The following is a 24858-nucleotide window of genomic DNA, read 5'->3' as shown; positions in this document are numbered from 1 at the left end:
TTTGTGATATTCTTTCTAGTTTTTTACAATGTTGGAAACATAAAGTCAAATATTCAGAAACATTATTCTCTCTATTGTTCACATTGTCTACATCAGGAAGTATCAGTTTGTTTATTATCGACTTTGTAAATTTAAATTTTTAGGACATTATCAACAATATCATATGTGGAGCCAAATTGTCCAAGACATATATTAGCTTTTTTATTTGATGGACAGGAGGTGTATATATGACTAGACACTGTTACTTTAAAGGACATAAAAAGTCTTTAGGTGTTACAAACAAGGATCAATGTCGCTCCTGAAAAGATGATAAATATCATAAGAGTATTAAACTATTCGCTGCCCCATGAGTAGGAATTGACTTCATGGTATTGGAGCATATTAAAGGATTTGTATTGATGAATGCTAAACCTGAAAATTATTCCACTCGGTCCCACTGTGCAATGTAGATTTAAAATCAGATATAAAGAGCTTTTAGAGCAGTAAGGAGTTTACTAAACAATCTTTACTAGAGTAAATAAATCTCCCCCTTTTTAGAGAGTTAAAAAACTATTTCAAATTCTCCCCCGTTTTGGTACTGCCCACAACTCCAGAAGAGAAAGATATTTTTTATTCAGTTAAATCATGTTAATAATTTAACAGCAACAGCAACAGTAGTGACAACAACAACATTAATGGGAGTATAACTACACAGTTTTTAAAGTCCATAAAATAATGGAAAAATAAAAATGGGGTAAATTAAACATAACAACAACAACAAAATCCCTACTACAAAAGGGGGAATTGCTAAAACCAAGCATTAGGGGTTGAATATTCAAGCTAAACTTAAGCAGAATGGTTTTAAAATGAAAGAAGATTGTAGATATTTATGTGTAAAAAATAACACAAATTGTTTAATAAACTCTTTGCTAGAAAAAAGTTTATATTGAAATAATTGACATCATCAGCTTAAGCATCATCGTCAGCAGTAGCTCGCATCAGAATTATTTCTATTTATTTTCTGTTTTCATTATCTTTAACTCATTTCGTTAAGGTTTTACAGCCTTTTTTGTTGCTGCTGCTGCTTCTGTTGCTATTTTGTAGTTAATTTAATAAAATTATCATGTTTCATGGCCTAAAGCATTAAATAATAATTTGTTTTATTATGTGGGTCGCCGTTCGTAATCAAGTGAAGGCGAAATGAAACAACCACTGTCTGTTTGTCTGTCTAATATTGTGTTGTTGTTGAAAACAGGAAATTCTTAGCAACAGACTCCGGTTACAATAATAATAATCGAAATATGCTTGGTTGCCTGCCACTCATAACTTGATGATGTATGATTAGATTATTATTTTTATTAATTTTTGTATGTGTATGGTTTGAAGTAATTTATTATGAAGTAAAATTATATTGCATTGTGTAACTGCTATATGATTTTTTCATAAATTTTAAATTTGAATTTTTTGATTAAATGATAAAAAACATGGTTCGAAATGGTTACGACAAGTAAAAAATATAAAAGAACAACAATTAAACAATTTGTTGAAATATGTAAAAGAACGACATTAAAAGTACCTGTAATTTACTTCAGTTGTTACCAGTGTTTTTTTTAATAACCTTTTCAAAAGCCTCTTTTCAAATCTCTTCATTTAAATGATTGACCTGTTCTATGGTGCCGTTATTGGAAGAATTACATGGGATAATGTTTACAACATTCAAAACGGGTAAGATGAAATAGGCTAATAGGTCTATAAGAGGATGTTAGGGTTAATGTTTATCTAGGTATGGTATCAATATCATTTGAGAAGTTTTCATATTTCTAGGATAAACTACTAGTTTGAAGATCGCACTTAATAATATAGACAGTACAATTCTTGCCACATTTAGCAGGTTTGTAATCATGGATCGTGTTATTAAATCATATCCCGGTCACTTTTTCAAGTTTAATTTGTTTTAATAACTCTATTTATGTAGTCATAGCTGAGGAATTATTTTGAAATACTTTACTTAAATTATCAGCAAATAATAACACTTCGGGCTTAGGTACCGCCAGTTTTGTGTCTTAACCGGTGCTTATTAATGCCTTCCAAGGGTAGAAATTTAAGCATTTGGCAATCGTCAAACTTTTCTTGTTTATATGATACTCATTTAAATAAAGGGTTATTTTCAGTCTCCGTAGTGCTGTGGACAGCCCGTGCTATTTATTATCTCCAGGGTCTTCTGTTTTCGAGATGAAGTCTTTCAATGTTCGAATTTAAAATAAGCGTATTCGGGTTTGGAATTCCTCCACTTAGAGTGTTCCACAGCTGAAATAATCAATAACGTGGAATCACTTCCCAGTATGCAAAATGATTCGAAGTTATGTCGAAAATGAATCATTTTTTCGTAAAATTTTATCGATATCGACTTCGATATAATGTCGAGAATGTGCGTGTTTTCCTAAGTAGAGTGCAGAGCGATAAAGAGTCGAAAATTATTTATTATTCTGATTCTAATTTGTATCGATATACTATACCTTTTTCGGTATTAAAAATGTTCTAAATTGATTCGATTTCGATTAAATCGAGCAATTTCTTCTTGAAATAATGCATATTCAATACCTTTATTATTATCCAATAATGTAGCGTTAGATGTGTTTTCATTTTCACATATTTCTCTGCACATATTTCTGATGTTTGCTGATTATGAGATTCGAATTGTCAAAAACAACATCAATAATTGGCTGCGCTTTTCTTTTAAGACGTCTTTAATCCATTTTTCGTGTTAAACTATATTTTTATGAATGTGTTATTGATAGGATAAGAAATAAAATTTTATTTTCTCACAAATTGACAAAAGAATAATATGTATGTATATGATTTTGTCAATTTGTGCAAAAATAAAATTTGACATTAAAAAAAACTCGAACATTATTCGCCATTTCTATAAAATATTAAAATACGATATTCTAAAAAATGTAGATTGGATAGAGCATCATAATAAATTCATATTTTCGATTTTAATTCGAAATAAGTTCGATAAAAAGAACTGACTCGAAATGTTGCATACTGGGTTACTGCTGCCATATTTCTAATACTTTAGTCAATTTGTCTCAATATACAAAGAGTCCTCAGGTAATCATGGCATTTTTGATATGTCGAGTCTATTAGATCAGGAAAATTTCTAGGATCAGTTGGCCTATAAAAGTTTGTCCAGGAGACACAAAATTGAAGCAATTTTTGCCATCATCCTGAACTTTATACAGCTGTCTACTACTCGAATTCATTAATCGAGCACGCCAATAAGAATGTTTGGCGTTGAAGTCACCACAAGCGAGAAACCTATCTAATAGTATTATAAAATATACCTAAAATTTCTCCTTGGTCATCAAACAACATAATGTGCAATAAATAGACCTTAAATTTAATTCTCCAGCTAGGTAAGCTTTCATAAAATGTAATCTGTGTAAGTTTTTATAAAAAGTTTCACTTTTTTATACCCTACACCACCATAGTGGGGAGGATATAATGCGTTTGTGCATATGTTTGTAACGCCCAAAAATATTATTATAACACTCACCTTAAAGTATACCAATCGACATAGAATCACTTTCTGAGTCGATTAAACTATGTCCGTTGGCTGAAATCAGTCCACTATTTCACCTAGCCCCCATACAAATGTTCTCCCGAAATTGGACTTTATCGGTCATAAATGCTTAATTTATGTATGTATCTGCACAAATTTCAAGTTTTATATATGAAGCATTTCATGTCAAGTGAACCAACTTTTGAAATCGATGTCTTCCGATCGGTATGAAATTTGCACCAGGGTTAGTTCTATTGGATACTAACTCAGTAACACACAATTTTTCAACAAGATTGGTCGAGAACTCTCTGAGTTAGAGGGTGTCAAAATTTAACATTTTGGCCAAGAAGGATTTTTTTTCTTATCCATGTAACTTATTACCTATTGTTCTTAGCTAAATGTGTCCCAAATAGTATAGATAGCTCTGTCTTCAATCTTTCGAAAAAAATTATTTAAAAAAAATAACACATTTTTTTTCAGAAATCAAAAACTTTTTTTCAAAATTGTCCTTTTTTCTCTTAAAATAAAGCTTAGATATTTTCCTTGAAGACCTATTTGGTCGCTTAGTGGGATGCGAGTGGGATATCTATCAAAATAAATATTTTGTAACTCAAGAAATACAATTTTTGACTTTTTTTTGCGCAAAATCTAACTTTTTTCAAAGTGGGCCGTTTTTTAATTTTTTTTGAAAAGAAAGCTTAGGTCCATTCCTTTAAGATATTTTTGATCCCTTAGTGGGATGATTTGTTAATCACTTCAAATTGACATGATTAAATCTTAATCACTTCATTAATCACGTAGGATCAACTGAACATACCCCAAACCGATAATGATAGCATCGGCCACCTTTTAGTGTAGTACCGATAAATAAATTTTGACAGAAGTTTTTTTTCCTTAAAAAACCTTAAATAATTCATCAATGTTCACAATTTCATAATTAAGAATTTTAAAATAATCTGCTGATATCTTTAATAAAGTATTTATTTCCATATTTAATGCCTTAAAGAAATATAAATTTGTTTGCTGTTTTTTATTTGTCAACTTAATCATTTTAGTGTCAACTGAATCATCTCAAGTGTAATGTGAACGGCTTTGATTAACTTAATCAAAAAGCCCAAGTGTGAACATAGCATTAAAAATGTTGGTATACACACTTTCATGGAGACTTAAATCACGTGATCTAATGTCATTGCGATCGGTCCATAATTGGTCATAGCTCCCATATAAGGCCCATTTCCGAAAATAACCCACGGACATAAATTATTGAAATTTTGAAAGAAAAATGGTCGGGCTTGACAGACCATACTTTCTTACTTATTTTTTATAATTTTTTAATCAGGTGTTAATATAACTTTTACAATTTTCATCCGATTTGAAAAATTAAAAGAAAAATCAAGAGTATTCACTCTTTATACTTTGGTATAAATTTGTATAAGATTTCTTATCAAAATAACCAAATAAAATCTACAAAAACCAAAAAAATCATAAAGTTTTTATAAAAAGATGCATGTAATTTTTTTTTCTTTTCAAACCTTTTAAAAAATTTAAAGTCGGATAAAAACTGACTGAGTTGATGGTCGATAAGTTTACGAATATCACTAAAAACGGTTTTTGTGAATAACTTCTGAATTTGATGATGTTTCTGAAATTTTTTGACACAACTTGTAATTTTCTGAGCAAGACCTTTATTCCACGCTAGGTCATTTTCCAAATTTTTATCACTGTAGCACCATGTGCCTTTATTGGGAGTAATTTAATTTTTTTAGTTTGGAAATTTATAAAAAAATTTGTTGGGATTTATTTTATTGGGAGTTATCTTATTTGGAAGTTATTTCACGGTACCATAATCTTATCCAAAATTTATAAGATTCACTTAGAATGTTCTAAATCATAATTATTTTTTATTGAGCATCAGGAAAATCTGTTCAACATAAAGCAAGTTATAAACCAAAATATAAGACCATTCCGAAAAAGTTTGATGATTTTAAAAACAACTGTTTCCTTTATTTCTACTATTGCTTGTTCTTGTAAAGTGTATATGAGTCCCAAACGTTGATGAATGTGAATGGTTATCAAAGTTGCAACGACTGTAGTGTATTTTAGATACAACAAAGCCAATTATGCTATAATTAAAGAAAAAACGTAGTTGTCATATAAATAACTAGCAACAGTTTGGAGAACAAATTCATTCTTCCAATTGCTAGTGGCCACATATTTGGTTTAGTATTTCCTGTGTGTTGAGAGACATAATGTCAAATAATAAAACTTTTCCATTATATTTGTTATGGCCATCAAATTTGAACCAACCAGAGATGTAGCAGTGGTGTGTTAATTAAAGCTAAGCAAAAAAAAAAACATAAATTTTTTCAACCTCATGTTTTGTTTGACATATAATAATTATTATTTTTTCAGGTATTCCTAGTTTTTGTTGCTCTCAACTTTTTATGGTAGTTGCCATAACTACCAAATAATTTCTGGGGAAAAACCTAGTCCTAGTTTTATGGAAAATAAAATTCTGTTAAAAATTGTATTAGCAACTACATAATGTATTTAAAGCTAATTATAAGTTTTAGTTAGTTATTGTTGCTACTGGTGAAAAAAGTAAATCACTAATTAAATGATGTAGCATTAAAGTTAGACTATTCCCAATAACTTGGAATTTTTGTTTAAAGACCTAATGCTTAATAAAATTTTTAATTTACCAATGTTGTACAAAACAATTCTTTTATGAAAATTTTATTAATTTATTTGGCCAAAATTTTATGATACCCTTTTGTGAGGGTCAACTGATTTTAAGAAGCTTTGAAATCCCATAAAAAAATTGGTCATAAAAATCGTCAAACTGACTATAGGGTTTTACTACCCTTTGGTAGTAGAGTCGAACCTATACCGTTATCACCGTGTGTTTTTTGTACAGTTGCTCTGTGTAAGTAGTCTTAGGTGCTGCAAGTATTAATTTATATGATTTTTTTTTTTGCTTTATAGAGGTATTAAATACTGACTTGTTTAAGAATATTTATTTATTAATAATTTATTATAAATAGTCTTATTTGTATGTCAGTTTTTATTAATTAAATTAAATTTATTTCAGGTATGGCCATTTATGACATGCTAACGGTGATATTTCCTGCTCCTGGCATTTGGTACATGTATACATTTGGTAATCATTATAAACCTTTGCATCCGGTATCGGTGTGTTATATCTATCAAATATTAAATGAGGTAAGTAAATCTGAATATTTAATACAATCTATAAAATTTTAAGAATTTTTTTGTATAAGTAATATGTTTATGAATCCATTAAATGGCACACCCCTAAGTATGATTGATACTTAATAGATCAAAATAATCATACGTCCTGTAGTAATGTTTATTAGGAACTACTTTTTTTAAGTTCTAGGTTTTGTAGTAAGTAGTGCCGACTTCGAAAATGTTTGAAAAATCATTAAAAGAGTGAGCCGGAAAAAACTTATACACACTATTCCAGCCAAAACTTAGCCTTGGTTCAACAAATTATAATTTTTTTAACCAGAACTTCGGCCTGTGGAAAGGTATTGGGCTCTTGTAAAAAAATATTTAAAGAACACGGGAAAGGTATCCCAAGACATGTCCGGTTTTAATCATAAGTGGCAACTATAAAATCTTTAATGGGAGGATTTCCGGAAAAAGTGAATGCATTAAATACCGAGAAATATGCCAATATTTTAATGTTTAATGAATTTGTACAATGTTTTAATAAATTTACGAATTTTTGAGAATCTTTATATTGTACGGTTTATGTTTTATTTAAATTATGCAAGTATTAGTTTTTTCTGGCTCACTCTTTAGCTAATATGGAAACTGTTGGATGTATTATGGAATGAGTCCAATTTGAAGTACCGGGCTTTCTTCGAAATTTCGGTTTTTTGCGAACGGGTTAATTTAAAATTGTTTTTCGGTTAACCGGTTTATCCGGTTTATATCACTCGGTTAAACAGTTTTTAAAATTTGGGACTAAAACCAATAAATCTCATATCAAACATTTGGCTTGATTTGAAACCTAAGCTTCTGATATACAGTATAAAGCTAAACATGTTTTTTTTTGAAAATTATTTTTTAATATTTTTTCTTTTTTTTACATTTATTAGTGAAAAAAAATTATGAAAAAAATATATTTTTGGTGAAAAAAAAAAAATATTTTTCCCGATTTTGACCTATTTAGGTCCAACTTACTATAGCCTTATAAACATCCTTACGATGGACTTTAAAAAATCTATGATTAGATATCCATATTGTATATATGAATGAACTAGTAATCTAGATATACAGTGGAGAGCTCAAATGAGTACATGTTTCTATTTTGTGCACTTCTTATGGAATAAAAATGAAACTAATAAAGCAAATCCAATATTTGTTTCTGTCATTTATTTTATGTCTAATATGTAACAAAATGAATTACAATTCAAAACAAAAAACATCCAGTTCTAAATAAAAAAACAGACAAAACTAAAATATCTCGCATGTACTCAATTTTGCACCCCACAATCACTTTAGGGAAAAATTGCATTTTTTAAAAAAATTTTCAAAATCCTTTATTACGTAAATAATATTTTACACGCATTGGCGTATTTTCTATAAATTTTTCATTAACTTTTTTTGGAATATTCTCTCTCTCGTGCTCAATCCGCTGTTAAAGCTCGTACAAATTGGTAGGAGTTAATCGGTTAATTCTCAATGGGATTGAACTCAAGACATTGAGCTGATAACTGCATTAATAAGAAATTTTTCTAGGAACACCATTCTTTACGATTTTTGACGTGTGCATTGGGTCACCATCCTATTGAAAAATTACTAAAAATTTATTTAAACAAAATTAAATTTTTTTAAATTGTTTTTAAAATTTTTTTCGAAATTTTTTTTTAAATTTTCTTTTTTTTGAAACAAGAATTTAGCCAATAAAAAATTTTTTTGATGAAAAAAAAATTCGGGTTAAAAAATATTTTTCCCGATTTTGATCCAACTTATATCCTTATATACATCGTTGCAATAGGCTTTGATATATCCATCTTTAGCAATGGACTTTGAAATATCTATCATTAGATATCATATTGTATATGTATATTAATGACTTAGTAATCCAGATATAGATAAAATAATCGGCCAAAAATTGAGGTTGTCCCAGTTTTTTCTTTATATCTCCGCCATTTGTGGACCGATTTTCTAGATTTTAAATAGCAACCGAACCCGAAGACTTGGCAATATTAACTCGGCTACTTTTAGCGATCCATAATATATATACTTTATGGGGCCGCAAATGAAAAATTTAGAAATTACAAATGGAATGACAAAAAATGGCCAGCAATTGCTCTTCAAAGTCCTTTGTAGTATTGTTCGTCCACTAGACTACTTTAATTTGGCGTTGAAATCACATAAGCTGAAGAAGATGATGCGAAATTTTTAATTTTAACTTTTGCTCTATTCGGATAAAACTGTTCTTATTACCAGTGTTGCCAGTTTAGCCTTTTTGAGGCTAAATTTAGCCTTTTTATTTACTCTTTAGCCTCGAAATTTTGGTTTTAGCTTCGTGGCGTTTTTCTAGAATTAATAAAAGGGCTAAATTTATATTTGTGAACCATTTTCATTTTAATTCATTACTGATTTTCATTTAGCTTTTCAACATACTCAAGAATTGTGCAGTATTAAAAGAACAAATAACATTTGCCAATATCAAGTGGTTCAAAATGAAATAGAGTACTTTATATCTGAAAGCTTAAATGTCTAGCAAATTCTCTTTCAAGACAAAATTGCTATTACACATTATATTCATCATTATATAATGGACAAGAGCCCCACAAACTCTTGAAGGCTTGTGATACTCGAGGGCGATCAATAGCCGTTAAACGTCTTGTGGATCTATGCTTCGAGTTAAAACCCATTTTGTTTTAATTTCGTCAAACCAGCAATTCTAAAAAGCCAAACTTTTAAGTAATTAATACACTGATTATAATTTGGCGTACCATCTTTTTTTAAAACCAGTATTGCACAAAGTACAAAAAATAAATAAATCATTTGCTGTTTTCTGATTTAAAATTCAAGGAATTTGATCCATTATCGTCGCCAATTGAAAATTGTTTAATGTTTTTGACACATTTTTCATACTAGTTTGATGAATGAGAGATAAAATAAAGAACGTTTTAATTAGTGAAGATTATGACAAAAATAATACGACAAATTAAACTAATTGAGCAATTGCGACAAAGATTACCATATGAAAACTCTACGCAAAATCAATTTTTTTCCCGTTGATAATAAAGTAGTAAAACCAAAAAAAATATATTATGTCATATTGATAGTGAAAAATTAAAGTGCTAATAAAATTACGAAGCTTAAGGCCCAGGGGCAGAATATATTAAACTACAAATGGACAAATATAGAACCAACAATGTCCATTTTCTGACATGGTTAATCTAGTATTTAACTTTTTAGTACTTCCTTTAAGTAAAGCAGATGAATTTTATGAAATTTTATTTAACTTTTTAGTACTTCCTTTAAGTAATGCAGATGAATTTTATGAACATATTTTCTAATTTGTTATTTAAAAATAAATATAAACCAAAATTCTTAATTTATAATATTTTAGCTTTTTTTCTAAAGCGGTTTAGCTTTTTCTGGCCTTTTTTTGAAGCCAATATAGCTTCTTTTTTCGCCAGCTCCTGGCAACACTGCTTATTACCATACATTCGTATGAGTATTTTTATTTAGTTGAATATTAAGTATACGCAGACATAGATTAAGATACAAGTGTGCCATATTCTGTGTATCAAAACTTATATACATTTCTGTTTAGGATAAATATTAAAAACTATTATGATTCAGTAATCAATATATGTATATGTCTGCCGATTTTTTAAATTTTAAATAGCGTAGTTAACAGAACTATAGTTGTAAGTTATTTGAATCTTCGAAGAATTGATTTCATCAGACAGGCGGACATGGATATGTCAAATCCTCTGTGTGTATCGCAAATATGGAAATTATAATTGGAAATTATAATCTTACCACTGATGGTTACTCGTATATCAAGTACAATTTTTAATGATCAAGTAAAATACAATTTTATGTATTGGACATAAGCTCAGACAAAGTACGTTCTCAGCTTCATAATTATAATTTCTTAAGAATATATATTGGTTAAAGCTTTTACTCCCCTTTAAGTCCTGAACCCTCTAACCGACCAATTTTATATCGAGGTAAAATAATATACCAGGTTAGTGTTTGAAAAAAAAAGAAATACGTTGGAATAAAAACAAACAAAAGACAAGCGCACGTTCTTGTTTATCACAATTTGTAAATTGTTTGTCTCTTTACACATATTTACCGTTATAACGGAAAAAATAACCAAATAAATCTGCATTACATACATTTAACATACCCGCCTAAAGGCAGCCTTGCCGGTTAGAGGGTTAATATTTCATTGCTTATATAAAGACTGGAAAATTTTGAAATATTGGTAATTTTTCGTTTAAATTTTATACCACCACAGGTTATACTAATGCCATTTGTCAAGTGGCATTAATTTTTTTTTGATGACATCTGTCTTATTGTTGTTCAACTATTATCTCAATTTAACTGTTCTAAATTTATCGATAAGATAATTTTTACCTATGCACCTTTGCTTACCACAAAATATAATATCAGTAAATTTAAATTAATAACAATTTAATACTCGCAATGCATATTATTGCAACTTATTTAATAAGAAAATAACGAAAAATTAAATCGCAAATCCTTCATAAGCCACTACATCAAGGATGCACATTTAATCATCTAAATTACATTTTGCACACACTTTATTTCCCTCATCTTTAAACAATTCCCATTTCAAAAATGACGACAACATGTCAATATATTGCTGTCTGCCACTGCTGCTAAGAAACTAAAGCAGCAGCAACACAAACAAATAAAATAACAATAAACCAAGCCGCAACACACAACAGCAACAATATCATCAATATCAGTTGGTAGATGTGAAATGAATGAGAGTTGAGCTGAGCAACATGAAATAACTAATTTTCTCCAAAGTATTAAAATGTGTGTAGAGAAGAGAAAGAGAGAGAGGAGAGAACGGATGTGTAAACATTAGACTGACAGTGATAAATGTATTTGTGGTGTGATATTTTTACACTTACAATTGTTTACTTTAGTTTGGTTTGTGTTTATGTTTTTTTTTTTTCATTTCTTGTTCTTATTTTACCAGTTTCTGAATGACATATGACAACAATGAAATGACTTTTAAAAATTTTACAGTAAAGTTTTCCGTTTTTTTCCAGCATTATTTAAATTTCCCAGTTGTATAGTTTTTTTCGTATGAATTTCTTTTTCTTGTAGGTTTCCTTTTTACTCACTATGCACAGTGTCTGTTTAGTGTTTTTCATTAATCAATATCACATTTTGTAAAATCATTAGTTTACATGGCAATATTTTTGTAATTTTTCTTTACTCTAAGTATGCAAATAACTTTTGATGTTAATAAATGATTATGAGGGCTGTATATAGAAATAGAAAAAAAATTAAAAAAGAAAAATAATGAATTTAATCCCAAGACGAAATCCACACAGGCTGCTTTAAGTTTTATTGGGCCTAATATTTTATTAGTTTACAATATAAAAGGAATTTTATTTTATATTCTTTGAATGGCTCCACATTGGAAAAAAATTGTAATAAATCGGTGTCTTCTAAACTAATAATCTGATTGGAAAATTATATATAAATGACTCGTACAGAAGGGCATAAGCTTTTAGAAAATTTAAGTTATTTACCACCCTGTTAGAATACAAGCTGAATTATAGGGTATTAAACTTTATCACTTCAAAAATTTTGACGAAAACATAATTAGCGGTATTTATGCAATACCATTCGCACTTAATACTGAAAACCGCCATTGACATTTTCCATATTCATTGCAACATTTTGAATTTGATTATTTTTCACGAGCTCTTGATGAAAATGCACTGATGAAGATGCACTGAAGCCGTGATTCCCATTCTCTTTCCGTTTCTAAGGCTCTAAACGTAGAAGACCTTTCGAAAACAAATTTTATCGAAAGACTAGAAGCAATGGCTCGATCAAGAGAAAGAATCGATTTAAAGTTTCCGGAATTTTATTGCAAGAAGTATTATGACTACCGGAATCTTAAGAACCTCCTGATTGGCGCAATGTACAAACATTGCTTACATTGCATCGTTTTGAAGTTCCCTAGGAAATCCGCGGAAATGTGCTGTACGAACGATAAAGTTATTTTGCCACCAATTATTGAGCCGCCTGAGCTGCTTCTAAGTTTGAAAATATCAAAAAGTGCAACTCATGTTTTCAAATGACATCGGCTTCATGTCGACCTTTAAAGTTCAATAACAAATGTACCACAGAATTGGATCATTACTTCCGCTTCCCAATGATGATGCAAAGTTTCTTCAAATTTATTTCACTGGAAATGAAGCTATAGAAACCGAACGCTATCGATGAACATGCATGTGCATCTGCTGCAAGGCCCTTCAGCCGAAACATTCTCAAAATAATTGTTGGACATCGGAAATGGAAAAATTCCAATTGATCCCGTCACAATTGAGATTTCGTTCCGGAACTTCTGCCAAATCCAAACGAATATTTAAGCAGTTGTCGTCAAGGTATTCCCAAGTCTTACAACTAACTACAAAAATTCGAATTGGATGTGGGAACATGCAATTTTGGCACCAAAAAATTATGATATTCACAAGCTCAATGACCAAATACTATTGAAAATGCCTAGAGAAACAATAAAATACAAATCAGTTGACTCAGTTCTGCACGAAGAACAACCCGTCAATTATCTTACTGAATTTTTGAATTCATAGGAACCAGCAGGAATGCCACCAAAAGTATTAAAATCGAGATCGAGATGCAATATAAAACAGATGTTTTGTAAGGGACAGCAACGCGGACCGGGTTCAGGTTGTAGTAAAAAAATAGTAAAAATCCAGATATCTCGGGTGAAGTTTATCAGATGTGAATGAAACAAAGGTCTTTGGATACAAAATTACTTTATTTTTCAACATAGTCTCTTTTGAGCTGTATGCGCTTGGTCCAACGTTTCTCCCTTCAAAATCGTTGGAGTCAAATCTTTTTCCGCCGAGACATGACTTTAGGTTTGGAAACAAGAAATATAAACTTGTTGCTAAAACCCGTTATTAGGGCGGTAGAGGGAGAATTTCATAGCCTAATTGATGAATTTTTTCCATGGAAACAGCACATGTATGTAGACTTTTATGCAACCGTGTGGCATGTAGCAACGTCCTGTTGAAATCACATGTCGTTGGTGTCCATATCATCCAATTCTGGACAAAAAAAGTTGGTAATCATGGACCTATAGCGCTCACCGTTGACGGTAATGGCGTGACCAAAGTCGTTCTCCTAGAATTATGGACCAATGCCGCCAGCCGAAAATCAAAACCAAACAGTGACTTTCTCGGAATGAAATAGACGCTCTTGTACCTCATGTGGATTGATATCATCCCAAATTCGACAATTTTGTTTATTGACTTAACCATTCATCCAGACAACGGCCTCATCACTGATGATGATTTTTAGATACAAATTAGGCTTAGTTTCTATGACCGATTACTTTTAGCTCCCGGTTCACATGAATTTTGTACGGGTGCAGGCCCAATTTGCGACGCAAGATTCGCCAAGTTGAGGTCTGTGAAAGGTCGAGTTCTTGTTAGTTCTCCTGCACAATTTCACGGACAACGGCGATGTTTTCGGAAGATCTTGTGTTTCCTCATCGTACGGGTGTTAGTTTATTGTTTACTGAAGCAATAGACAAAAATTTATCCACTATACTGCGAATTGTCCCCTCCGTAGGACGATTTTATAAAAGGATTTTAACATTTGAACGTGTAAATGACATGTAGCTTCGCATTTCATTTTGGTAGATTTTTAAAATATCACAATTAAGGTTTGTGAACAACCTGGTCTCTTGAGAAAGCAACATCGCCATTTTCATCGTCAGCTTCAGCACTATACCTCTATCAAATGTAAAATTTTGGAAGTTCCTATTAGCAGACTCTTTATATAAAAATATTACCCATTTTTTTAACCCTGCTGTTAGGTTTGGACCATTTTGGTCAAATTTTTTTTTATTTTTCATATAAATTTGCAATGGCTTATCGTATCAACTTAAAACGTCTGCTCAGGTATTATTTTTCTATTTTAATGATTTTAGTTAGTTTTTAGCTATATAGGATAACATAGAACAGAAACAAATTAAAATTTACAAATCTTAGGTTATGGACCATTTTGGTCCATGCAATATATTTTATTCTTTATATGAGTAAAAGTAAGAAAAAACAATTATGGCTTATTGTTATTTTCGAAGCAAGATGAAAAAATTGTTTTTCGATTCGATTTGCATACAAATATGTTGGATATAATGCATTTGGCATTACATTTGAACTTACATCAATTGCAAATTACCCATTTTCTAGTAGCTGAAATTTTTATATCAACTCTTGTAGATGGTACACTATTTGATGGCGAAGCTTTTTGTTGAGTCAATAGCTCTGCTGCAAATGGATTTTTAGGTTTGACTGTCCATTTCAAAACGTATTCTTCTGATAGGCACATAGCTAACTGGCGTAAAAACTCGGATGTATCATCTATATTTGAAAATACATCATTTTACCATCTATTTAGTGTTGTAGTAACTAATCGTTTGATCAGCAGTATCAACGCCTCCTAAGATAGATAAAGGAAACTTTGTACAGTTATAATAAGAAACGATTGCAGGTATCTTGTTATGATTATTGATGGAGCTCATCAATACAGTTCCTTTAGTTTTATGGCCGATATATATAGCAAACAAGTGCTGCGATTTCACTAAAAGCAAATGCGGATGTATATAAAGGAACTTTTTTGGACATAAACAATTTCGGTGGAAGTTTTGTTTTCCCGAAATGTTCCCATATATGTCCGTCTCCTTTGCATCTTACTCAAAAGCTGAAGTTATCACCTGTTATCAGGATGTTATAAAACATTGAAATAAGAGTTTCCCAATTGTCCCATAACTCAAACTTGTCACTACTTTTTTGTTGTATTCTGTTGACAACATCATCCAAGCTGAGAGCACTTGTATCAATATGCCAAAACTTGCATCAAACTAATCCTCGTTTTTGCCACTGCAATATAAAATTATTATGATAACCTAATTACGTATACACAAGACCAAAATCTTAGCAAGAATTAGAACACCAATAAATCTTTCCATTTGCTTTCAAATTTAAGTCTACCACATTTATTCGTATTATCCATGATTATTTTCACACCACAAAGCGTTAAACCTGGTGGTAATGATGTAATATTCTCCGCTGAAGCTCCAATGTGACGTGGTAAAGGAATCCATTGCATTTTGGTTTTCGCAATGTATAATGCATCTACAGCATAATCTGCTTCATTTTCTTCACCATTGTTCATTTCACATTCATCAATATGACTTTCTTTCAATATTTTCATCTAATATGGACGAAAATGAAATATCTGAATCAATTTCATTTAGAATTTCGGCAATATCACTGATAATATTTCGTCAATTTTCCATTTTTTTTAATTTTTTTTATAAAAATTTATATATTCACTTTTATAAATATTTAAAATGTCTGGTCAAAGAGTTTTATGTAAAATTTTTTATGAAAAATACAAAGAGGACCAAAATGGTCCCTTACCTAAGATTCGTAAGTTTTTTTAACCTAACAGCAGGGTTAATTAATTAAATAAATAATAAGAATTTGCTTTATTTCCCGATTTTCTCATATTTGTTGCTTCCAGTTCTGCAAAATGATTTACACCCGATGTGGTCGTCTTTGGCACCCTGTATGTCGTCTTTTATTTTAACAGGGTAGTTATTATTTTGCAATTGTTATAGTTGTTTAGAAACCACTGTGTACTTGCATACAAACGTTTTTCATATTATTTATATTTCACATGACCTCAATATCTGATATCTATCAACTTCATATTTTTCTTAAAATTTTCTTTAAACACATCTTTAATATTAAAGAAAATTACTCAGTTGAAATTTGCACCCTATTTTTATAAAAACATCCATTATAATTACTTGACTTGTTCAGCCTTAATAACTTGCATAATAATTCTATGCGCCTGGTTGCTCTAAATAGCCCCTTACGACCCTGTTCAGTGTACATTTTTACACAACAAAACAAACAAGTTCATTGTGAACAATAGCAGCAGCAGCAACAACAACAATTGCTATAGAAAAAAGGGGTTAACAAGCTTTAAATATTTACACCCAAATACAAATGTAGTATCGTATACATTGTTTGTAGGATGTTTTCTCCTCCAATGCCGCTAACAAATGATGTAAATTTTTAAATATGTCTGTTGCCAACATATTCATATGTTGTTTACATTATATAATCATCATTATCAACAACTTTGACAACATCGTCATTATTATTATTATTATTACTGTTTTGTAGGCAAAAATGTTGAGTATCTTTTTTGTGTTTAACTTAAACAGCAAAACGAAAGCAGCAGCAGAGTCACTAAAGGCAAGCGCCAGTAAGAAGAAAAAAAGCACATGTTATTAGTGTTAAATTAAAGGCGTTTACACACTCACATAACTATGGAAGTATATATATAGTCTTTGTACATATTTACTTCTGCACCCACAATGTTAAAATTTCAGCATCAACTGAGGGTGTGCTGAAGGAGCAGAGGTAGGACGAACGACAAGGAGGCTGACATATATTCTGTTTGTGGGTGTAAGAGCATACTTACTAATGAAGGGGATTTAGGTCAACGATTTTATTGTGTAAGTTTGAAATCTATTTGTACTTGAGCTTGTCAAAGATATTAAAAATTAAAAAACGAGATTTTAATAACGATAATGAATCATGGTGGAAATTCGCGTAAAGGGTTTTGTAAAATGTGAATTAGATTGTGAGTATTATAGTAATTTTTCAAAATACTTAGAAGACAATCGAATCGATTAACAGAGCCTATTGGCTATGCAGCCTATAAATAAAGGGTATTCCAATGGGGAATTCCGAAGTTTAACAGTTGATAGCGGCCATATTATTGAAGCTAAATCTATCGAATTGGCTGTAATTTATTTTAAGTTTGATTTGCCAAATCACCATGTACGGATAAACGTTCAACCACACATGAAAATGATAAAAGTGTTTTATCAAAATGGGTGTTCGAGAAATGGCTTCGCCCATTTCTGAATGAATGGATGGAATTTGGGGCACCACAAATTCACATGAGACCCAAGATCGTCCAAAAAATCATTGTTTGGTGTGGATTTGACACCGTTAGACCTCCATAGGCTGGGGTTTTCTTAAATCGCAGGTCTATGCAAATATGCCACAAACCACAGCGCACAGTGGGGCAGAATCAAAATTGTTTGCAAATAAATCTGATATTTCTAAACGGCTGTTCCGATCGGGATAAAATGACGTGAGCATAGATAAGGAGTATTAGAGTTTAAGGTGTTAAGATGGACCCAACAAATGCTCCATGGGTGCTCACAGTTGGGTACCTTCGACATGTAAAATTTTTGAACTCGTGATTTTTATGTTTTTGGAAGCGCTCAGCTAGCACTTCAGTATATCAATTATATTCAAATAGTATATGCCACTTTAAAACACAGTCTTTCAAAAATATTGCACTATTTTTTAGCATAAAATTACATGTTTAGGAATAAAATATTAAGAAAATTTATACACATTAAACCACGATAGTGGGGAGGGTATAATGCGTTTGTGCAGATGTTTGTAAGTAAGGAAGTATGGTCGGTCAAGCCCGACCATATAATACCCTACACTAAGTAAAAAACCAAAAACATTTTTCTTTTAAAATTTCAATAATTTATATTTTTGAGTGATTTTCGGAAGTGGGCCTTATATGGGGGCTATGACCAATTATGGACCGATCACCATGAAATTAGGTGTGATTTATGTCTATATGAAAGTTTACTATGTTGAATTTTGTGAGTATACCAAAATTTTTAAGCGATTTATTCACGTTAAAGTGATTTTCGGAAGCGGGTCTATATGGGAGCTATAACTAATTATGGACCGATCGTAACAAAATTTGGTGAAATGAATTTTGTATATATAAAACTTATTTAGAGCGCAATTTGTGGAGACGCATTTATAAATTAAACATTTATGACCGATAAAGTCCAATTTCGGAAGGATATTTGTATGGGGGATAGGTGAAATAATGGACCGATTTCAGCCAGTTTCAATAGACAAGTTTCATGCGCCGAAAAAATAATGCATACCAAATTTGATCGCTATATCTTCAAAATTGCGACCTGTACTCTGCGCACAAAGTTTACATGGACAACCAGCCAGCCAACCAGAAGGACGGACATCGTCTAATCGAGAAAGTGGTTCAAATTCGATCGGTATACTTTAGGATGGGTGTTAGACTAACATTTTTGGGCGTTACAAACATCTGCACAAATGCATAATACCCTCCCCACAATGGTGGTATAGGTTATAATTAGTTCGGAATAAATGTGGATCAAATTGTCTCCAATATTTGCAACCCTATTCAAATTTAAACTCAATAAATATGTAATAAAATCTTAATTAATCTTAAACCTCAATGAAAATTTCAACGTTTTTTATTTAAATGTGTCATTCTAAATAAAAAAAAGTAAAAAACTTTGTCAAAAGGTCAAAGGTAATCCTGCAATTCCTAAAAATTTTAACGAAAATCTCAAAAATTTTATTTTTTACTATTTTGTCCATAGGTTTGGAAAATACTATGAGGATAAATAGGAAACACATCAAGGTTTCCAAGGCTGATTTTCGTTTTCAGATCCCAGCTTTAGAATTTTAGAACATGTGGCTCAAATTTGAAATTTTGATAAAAAAAAAAAATAAGACAAATTCCTAATGGCGAAATAGCGACTATGCCAAAAATAAGATATGTTTTTTATACCTCCGTCGAGTGACCTTACAGAAAAACATAAAATTGTTATATGTTCTTAAAAAAAGTTTTTTTTTTAATAAGAAAAGAGTTAAGTCACATTTTTGCTCAAAAATTAGCAAAAAACTACTATTTTGGAAATTTTTAAATTGAAAATCGTTTATTTTTGGATTTGTAATTGATATTGCTCTGAAATCTTTTATATATTATTGGTAATTTAGTTGTCTAACTAAAAAAATGCGAGTCCATTCGGTCCTATATTTTAAAAAAAGAGGACCAAAATGTGGCAAAATTTTAATTTTGCCTATAACTTGGAAACTATAAATGATAAAAAGTATATTTTTCAAGACCTAACCAAGCTCTTTCCAAAAATATAAAAATCTTTGAAATGGGATGTGAAAAAGTTTGAAGCATTTGTAGGGCCCATTTTAATAACTTATACTCGATCGGACCAGACGTTTAGAAATGACAGATGTATTTCCCAAAAATTTGATTCTGCATCACAGTGTAGCGGCTCTCAAAGCCAACATAACCGATGATATCTGTCATATGGATGCATAGTTAAAAACAAATCTTTTTGGTTATTTCTTTTATTATTTACTGACGATGGTGTTGAAAATTACATCTACTTCTCGCAGCGTTATGAAATTTTATACTTTTTTTGTTTAGTCTAGTGAAATATGAGTATTTTGGTTCAGTTAAGAGTCAATTCATGTGCATATTAAAAAAAAAACAAGAAATGGGGTTATGAAGTATCAGTTGCAGCAGAAGTAATTAGAATTTTTTTTTCGCATTACCCTGACATAATTATAGCATGAGCAGCAATGTTAGTATTTTTACATGTAATTTTTAATTTATATTTCAAACGCTAAAAACCAAATAAATGTATATAAACTTTTGGGTTATAATTGACCATCTTTTTGTTTGGATCTCTATTGGGGGCAATCTGAATGTTAATGAATAAAAGTTTGTTTGAAAAAGGTCAAAAGCTGGAAAATTATAACTTATTGCTGTTGCTTTAATATGTGCATTGGGTTAAGTATATTTTAATTTTAGTTTCGAAATAAAATGTAGATTTTCTTGGGTGTATGATATGAATTTTAAAACTTTCTGTTCATGGTTACCTAGATTTTCTAGTATAAAAATTAAATTTCATTGAAAGTTTTGCACCCCTTTGATTTTAATAGATTGGTCACAAAATTTCATTTTCAGAAATCTAATGTCCTGTCTCTTCCTGTTTTATTTTTCAGTACAGTCTAATATTTCGTTAGCTTATTGTGCAAAACACTTAACACATTTTCTAAGAATTTTTAATTTTTTTTTCGTTCCAACTCTGTTATGTTATTTAAAGTCTAAATTGTCAATAAAATTGCTCATTGTGCCTTCAAAAATTTAGTAAAACCATAACTGACATATCCTGATTTACTGTCTGCTAAAAGGCCTATATTCAGATGGGGTACCATGTCGAATGAATCAATTTCTAATAGATTTGTCGGACACAGAGATGGTGGAAGTTTTTTCTGATAAACATGGCAGCGATTAGTTTTAACGATTCATTTACTTTTTTCACAAGATGCTTGATAAGAGACATTGAAATTTCCAAAGAGAGACCAGATCTGCTAGGAAATAGACTCAAAGAAAAAAATATTTTAAGTCAAGTTAGGAAAGTCTTATTTTATCACGGTCGCAAACAGAGCTTCTTCCATTTTTTAGCTCAGAAAATTAGGTAAACTTCTATCATGACATTGGTGGCCTTTTAACTAAAATAAAACTTTCATGCTGCTAGGTTGATGAATAGGGAATGTTATTGGACACAGCTCAAATTGGAATGTGAAATCAGCTATAAATTACTTATACATATGTAATTTTGAAGTCTACATATCTGTCATTTATTCTCACTTAGTTATTGAACGTTATATTGTAACCAACAAAGTTTTTTATGTCGAATGCGTGAAATTTTGCCTTACTCCTTTTATTTGAAAAATTTGAAGACCAAGAATTGGAGGCAATACTCAATGAATATTGTTGCTAAATTCAACAAAAGCCTGTAAAATCAGGTACCGTGAGATACCTCCCAAATGAAATAACTCCCCACGAAAAAATTAAATAACACCCAACAAATTTTCCATACAACTTGGGACTTATTTCATTATGAAACAACTCCTAACGCATAGGGAGTTATTTCATAATTTTTTGCAATAACTCCCAATGAAATTTTTGTTGGGTTTTATTTCATTTTATTTTGGGAATTGGGAGTTATTTCACTGTATTGGGAGTTATTTAATTTTTGTTGGGTTCTACTTTGCAATAGCAGAACCCATAAATATAAAAAAATGGCTTTATTCAGAAAAGTTTTTTGCATTGCCGGCCTTCGGCCGGACGCAAAGGTTTTCTCCTCTGGGGTGTTTCAAAAAACGGCTTCGCTCAGAAAAGATTATTTATACATCGTCGGCCTTTGACAGGTTGCAACGATTACTTAATCTGGTGCGAAATGAAAATCGGTTTTCTGAAATATTATAAAACCTTTCTGCAATGAAAGAAATCGTTTTTGAGCGAAGCCAGATTTTTATACACCCCGGAGGAGAAAACCTTAGCGCACGGCCGAAGGCCGGCAATGCACAAAACTTTTGCAAAACAATCCAAAACTAATTTTCTGAGTGAAGCCAGTTTTTGACACATCCCAGAGGAGTAAAACTTTGATCTACGCTATAGGCCCGCAATGCAAAAATTGTTTGGTAGGCGAAGAATAATTTCACTTTTGTAGTTCCTTTTTATACCCTACACCACCATAGTGGGCTCAAGGACCAAGCCTGTTGAAACTGGCTGAAATCGGTCCATTATTTCACCTAGCCCCCATACAAATGTCTCCCGAAATTGGACTTTATCGGTCATAAATGTTTAATTTATACATGTATCTCCACAAATTCAGCTCCAAATAAGTTTTATATACACAAAATTCATGTTACCAAATTTTGTTACGATCGGTCCGTAATTAGTCATTGCTCCCATATAGACCCGCTTCCGAAAATCACTTTAAATGTTGGTATACACACAAAATTCAACATAGTTAACTTTAATAAAGACATAAATCACACGACCCAATTTCATGGTGATCGGTCCATGATTGGTCATAGACCCCATATAAGTCCCACTTCCGAAAATCACTCAAAAATTTAAATTATTGAAATTTTAAAAGAAAAATGTTTTTGCTCTTTTACTTAGTGTAGGGTCGGGCTTCACCGACCATACTTCCTTACTTGTTTTAGATTGCATAAATAAATAGCTTCACATTGGGAATTATTTCATTTCTATTGGGATTTATTTCATTGGGAGTTATTTCGCTTTTTTCGGACTAATATATTTAAAATTGTGAAACCGCCGATTATTGGGAGTAATTTCATTTTACCCTTTGTTATTTCATATTTCAAGTTGGGAATTATTTAATTTTTGGGAGTTATTTCATTTGGGAGCTATTTCACGGTACCGTAAAATCATTGGTAGCTACTCAAGCAGCAATTTCAAAACGTTTCGAGCAACAGGATTCATCCAAAAGAAGGGAAATTGGGTACAATTATTACTGAAGCCGATAGACCTTGGAATACAATTTTGCATGTCCGAAATTTTTAATAATTTTTGCAGCGAATAAAATGGATACATTACAAAAACCCGAAGCATAAGAGTGGAACCCCGGCCAATCAGCCGAATCATCACTAAAGCCAAATATCCATGGTGCTAAGATAATTCTCTGTATTTGGTGGGAGCGAAAGGGAGCTGATTAAATCTAGACAGACCATCACAGGGAACATATACCGAACGCAACTGATTCGTTTGAAGCGATCATTGACCGAAAAACGCCCAGAATATGCGGCCAGATATGAAACCTTAGAATTCCATCATGACAACGCTCGGCAACATTATGCATAGTGGTTGGGAAGTTTTGCCTCACCCGTTTTATAGTCTAGACCATGCTCCCTCCGACTACTATTTATTTCGATTGATGCAGAACACTCTCTATGGGATACGTTTCACTTTGGAACAGAGTATCCCATATTGGCTTTATTCGTTTTTGGCCTTAAAAGATGAGCAGTTCTTTTGGCTTGGAATCCATATGTTGTCAGTAGGATTGCACAGTGGGGCAGAATCAAAATTTGTTTGAAATAAAACTGGCATTTCTAAATGGCTCATCCGATCAGGATAAAATTTGACATGGGCGTAGCCAAGGAGTATTCGAGTTTAACTTATTAAAATGAGCTCTAAAAATTATCCAGGGGTGGCACTATGGGGGCTCAAAGTAGGGTACCTTCCACATGTAAAATTTTTAAACACGTGCAATTTCTTTGTTTCCTATCCGATTTCAAAGATTTTTATATTTTTGGAAAACGCTCGGCAAGGTCTTAAAAAATCTTGCTCGCGTGTGCTATTTATCTCTTATAATTTCCGAGTTATATATCAAAATTTAAATTTTAAAATTTTGCCATACCTTGAACCGCTTTTTTCAAAGTATAGGTCGGACTTTTGGACCGAATGGACTCGAATTTTTTTGTTATTTAGACAACTAAATTATTAATAACTACAGAGCAATATCAATTATGGATCCAAAAATAAACGATTTTCAATTTAACCCTCTAACCGGCCAATTTTATTTCGAGGTAAAATAGTATACCAGGTTACAAAAGACAAGTGCACGTTCTTGTTTATCACAACAAGTAAATTCTTTGCCTCTTTATACATATTTACCGTTATAGCGGAAAAAATAACCAAATAAAGCAGCATTACATACATTTAACATACCCGCCTAAAGGCAGCCTTGCCAGTTAGAGGGTTAAGTATTCAAAAAATAGTTGATTTTTGCTGTTTTTTGGTCGAAAAGATGGCTTAACTCTTTTTTTTATTAAAAATAAACTTTCCTTAAGAACATATAACAATTTTATATTTTTCTGTAAGGTATATTTACGAAGAACATTTCGATATATAAAGTACGTTCTACTTTTCTATAAGCCCTTCGGAATGTGACCAATTTTTTATCAAAATTTCACCACATGTTCTAAAATCCCAAAGCTGGGATCAAAAAACGCGAAGCAGTTCTTAGAAACCTTGGTGTGTTTCCCATTTATACCCAAAGTATTTTCCCATCCCCGAAGGAAATGTGGACCCTATGGGCAAATTTGTAAAAAATACCATTTTTGAATTGCTGGATTCCCTTTGACCTTTTGACAAGTTTTTTTACATTTTGTTATTTAGAATGACAAATTTAAAAAACATACATTTGTATATAAATCAAGCATTTATGACCTCTATTGAGAGGGCATTTGCATGGGGACTAACTGAAATAATGGAAATAT

The 24858-nt window shown here is 31.2% G+C and overlaps 1 protein-coding gene across 1 annotated transcript in view; it reads left to right on the top strand.

Annotated features, from left to right (window-relative positions):
- The window catches only part of SPR (Sex peptide receptor), a 48805-nt gene that overhangs the window by 5421 nt on the left and 18526 nt on the right, over nt 1–24858 (top strand). Inside the window, exon 2 of the mRNA XM_065507948.1 lies at nt 6636–6766. Within this exon, the coding sequence (XP_065364020.1) occupies nt 6636–6766 (131 nt within the window). The remainder of the gene's footprint in view (nt 1–6635; nt 6767–24858) is intronic.

This window comes from Calliphora vicina, chromosome 4 (assembly GCF_958450345.1).
Source record: "Calliphora vicina chromosome 4, idCalVici1.1, whole genome shotgun sequence".
Taxonomy (NCBI): Eukaryota; Metazoa; Arthropoda; class Insecta; order Diptera; family Calliphoridae; genus Calliphora; species Calliphora vicina.
Note: the sequence above shows the minus strand (reverse complement) of the source record. Positions and strands in the feature narration are given on the sequence as shown.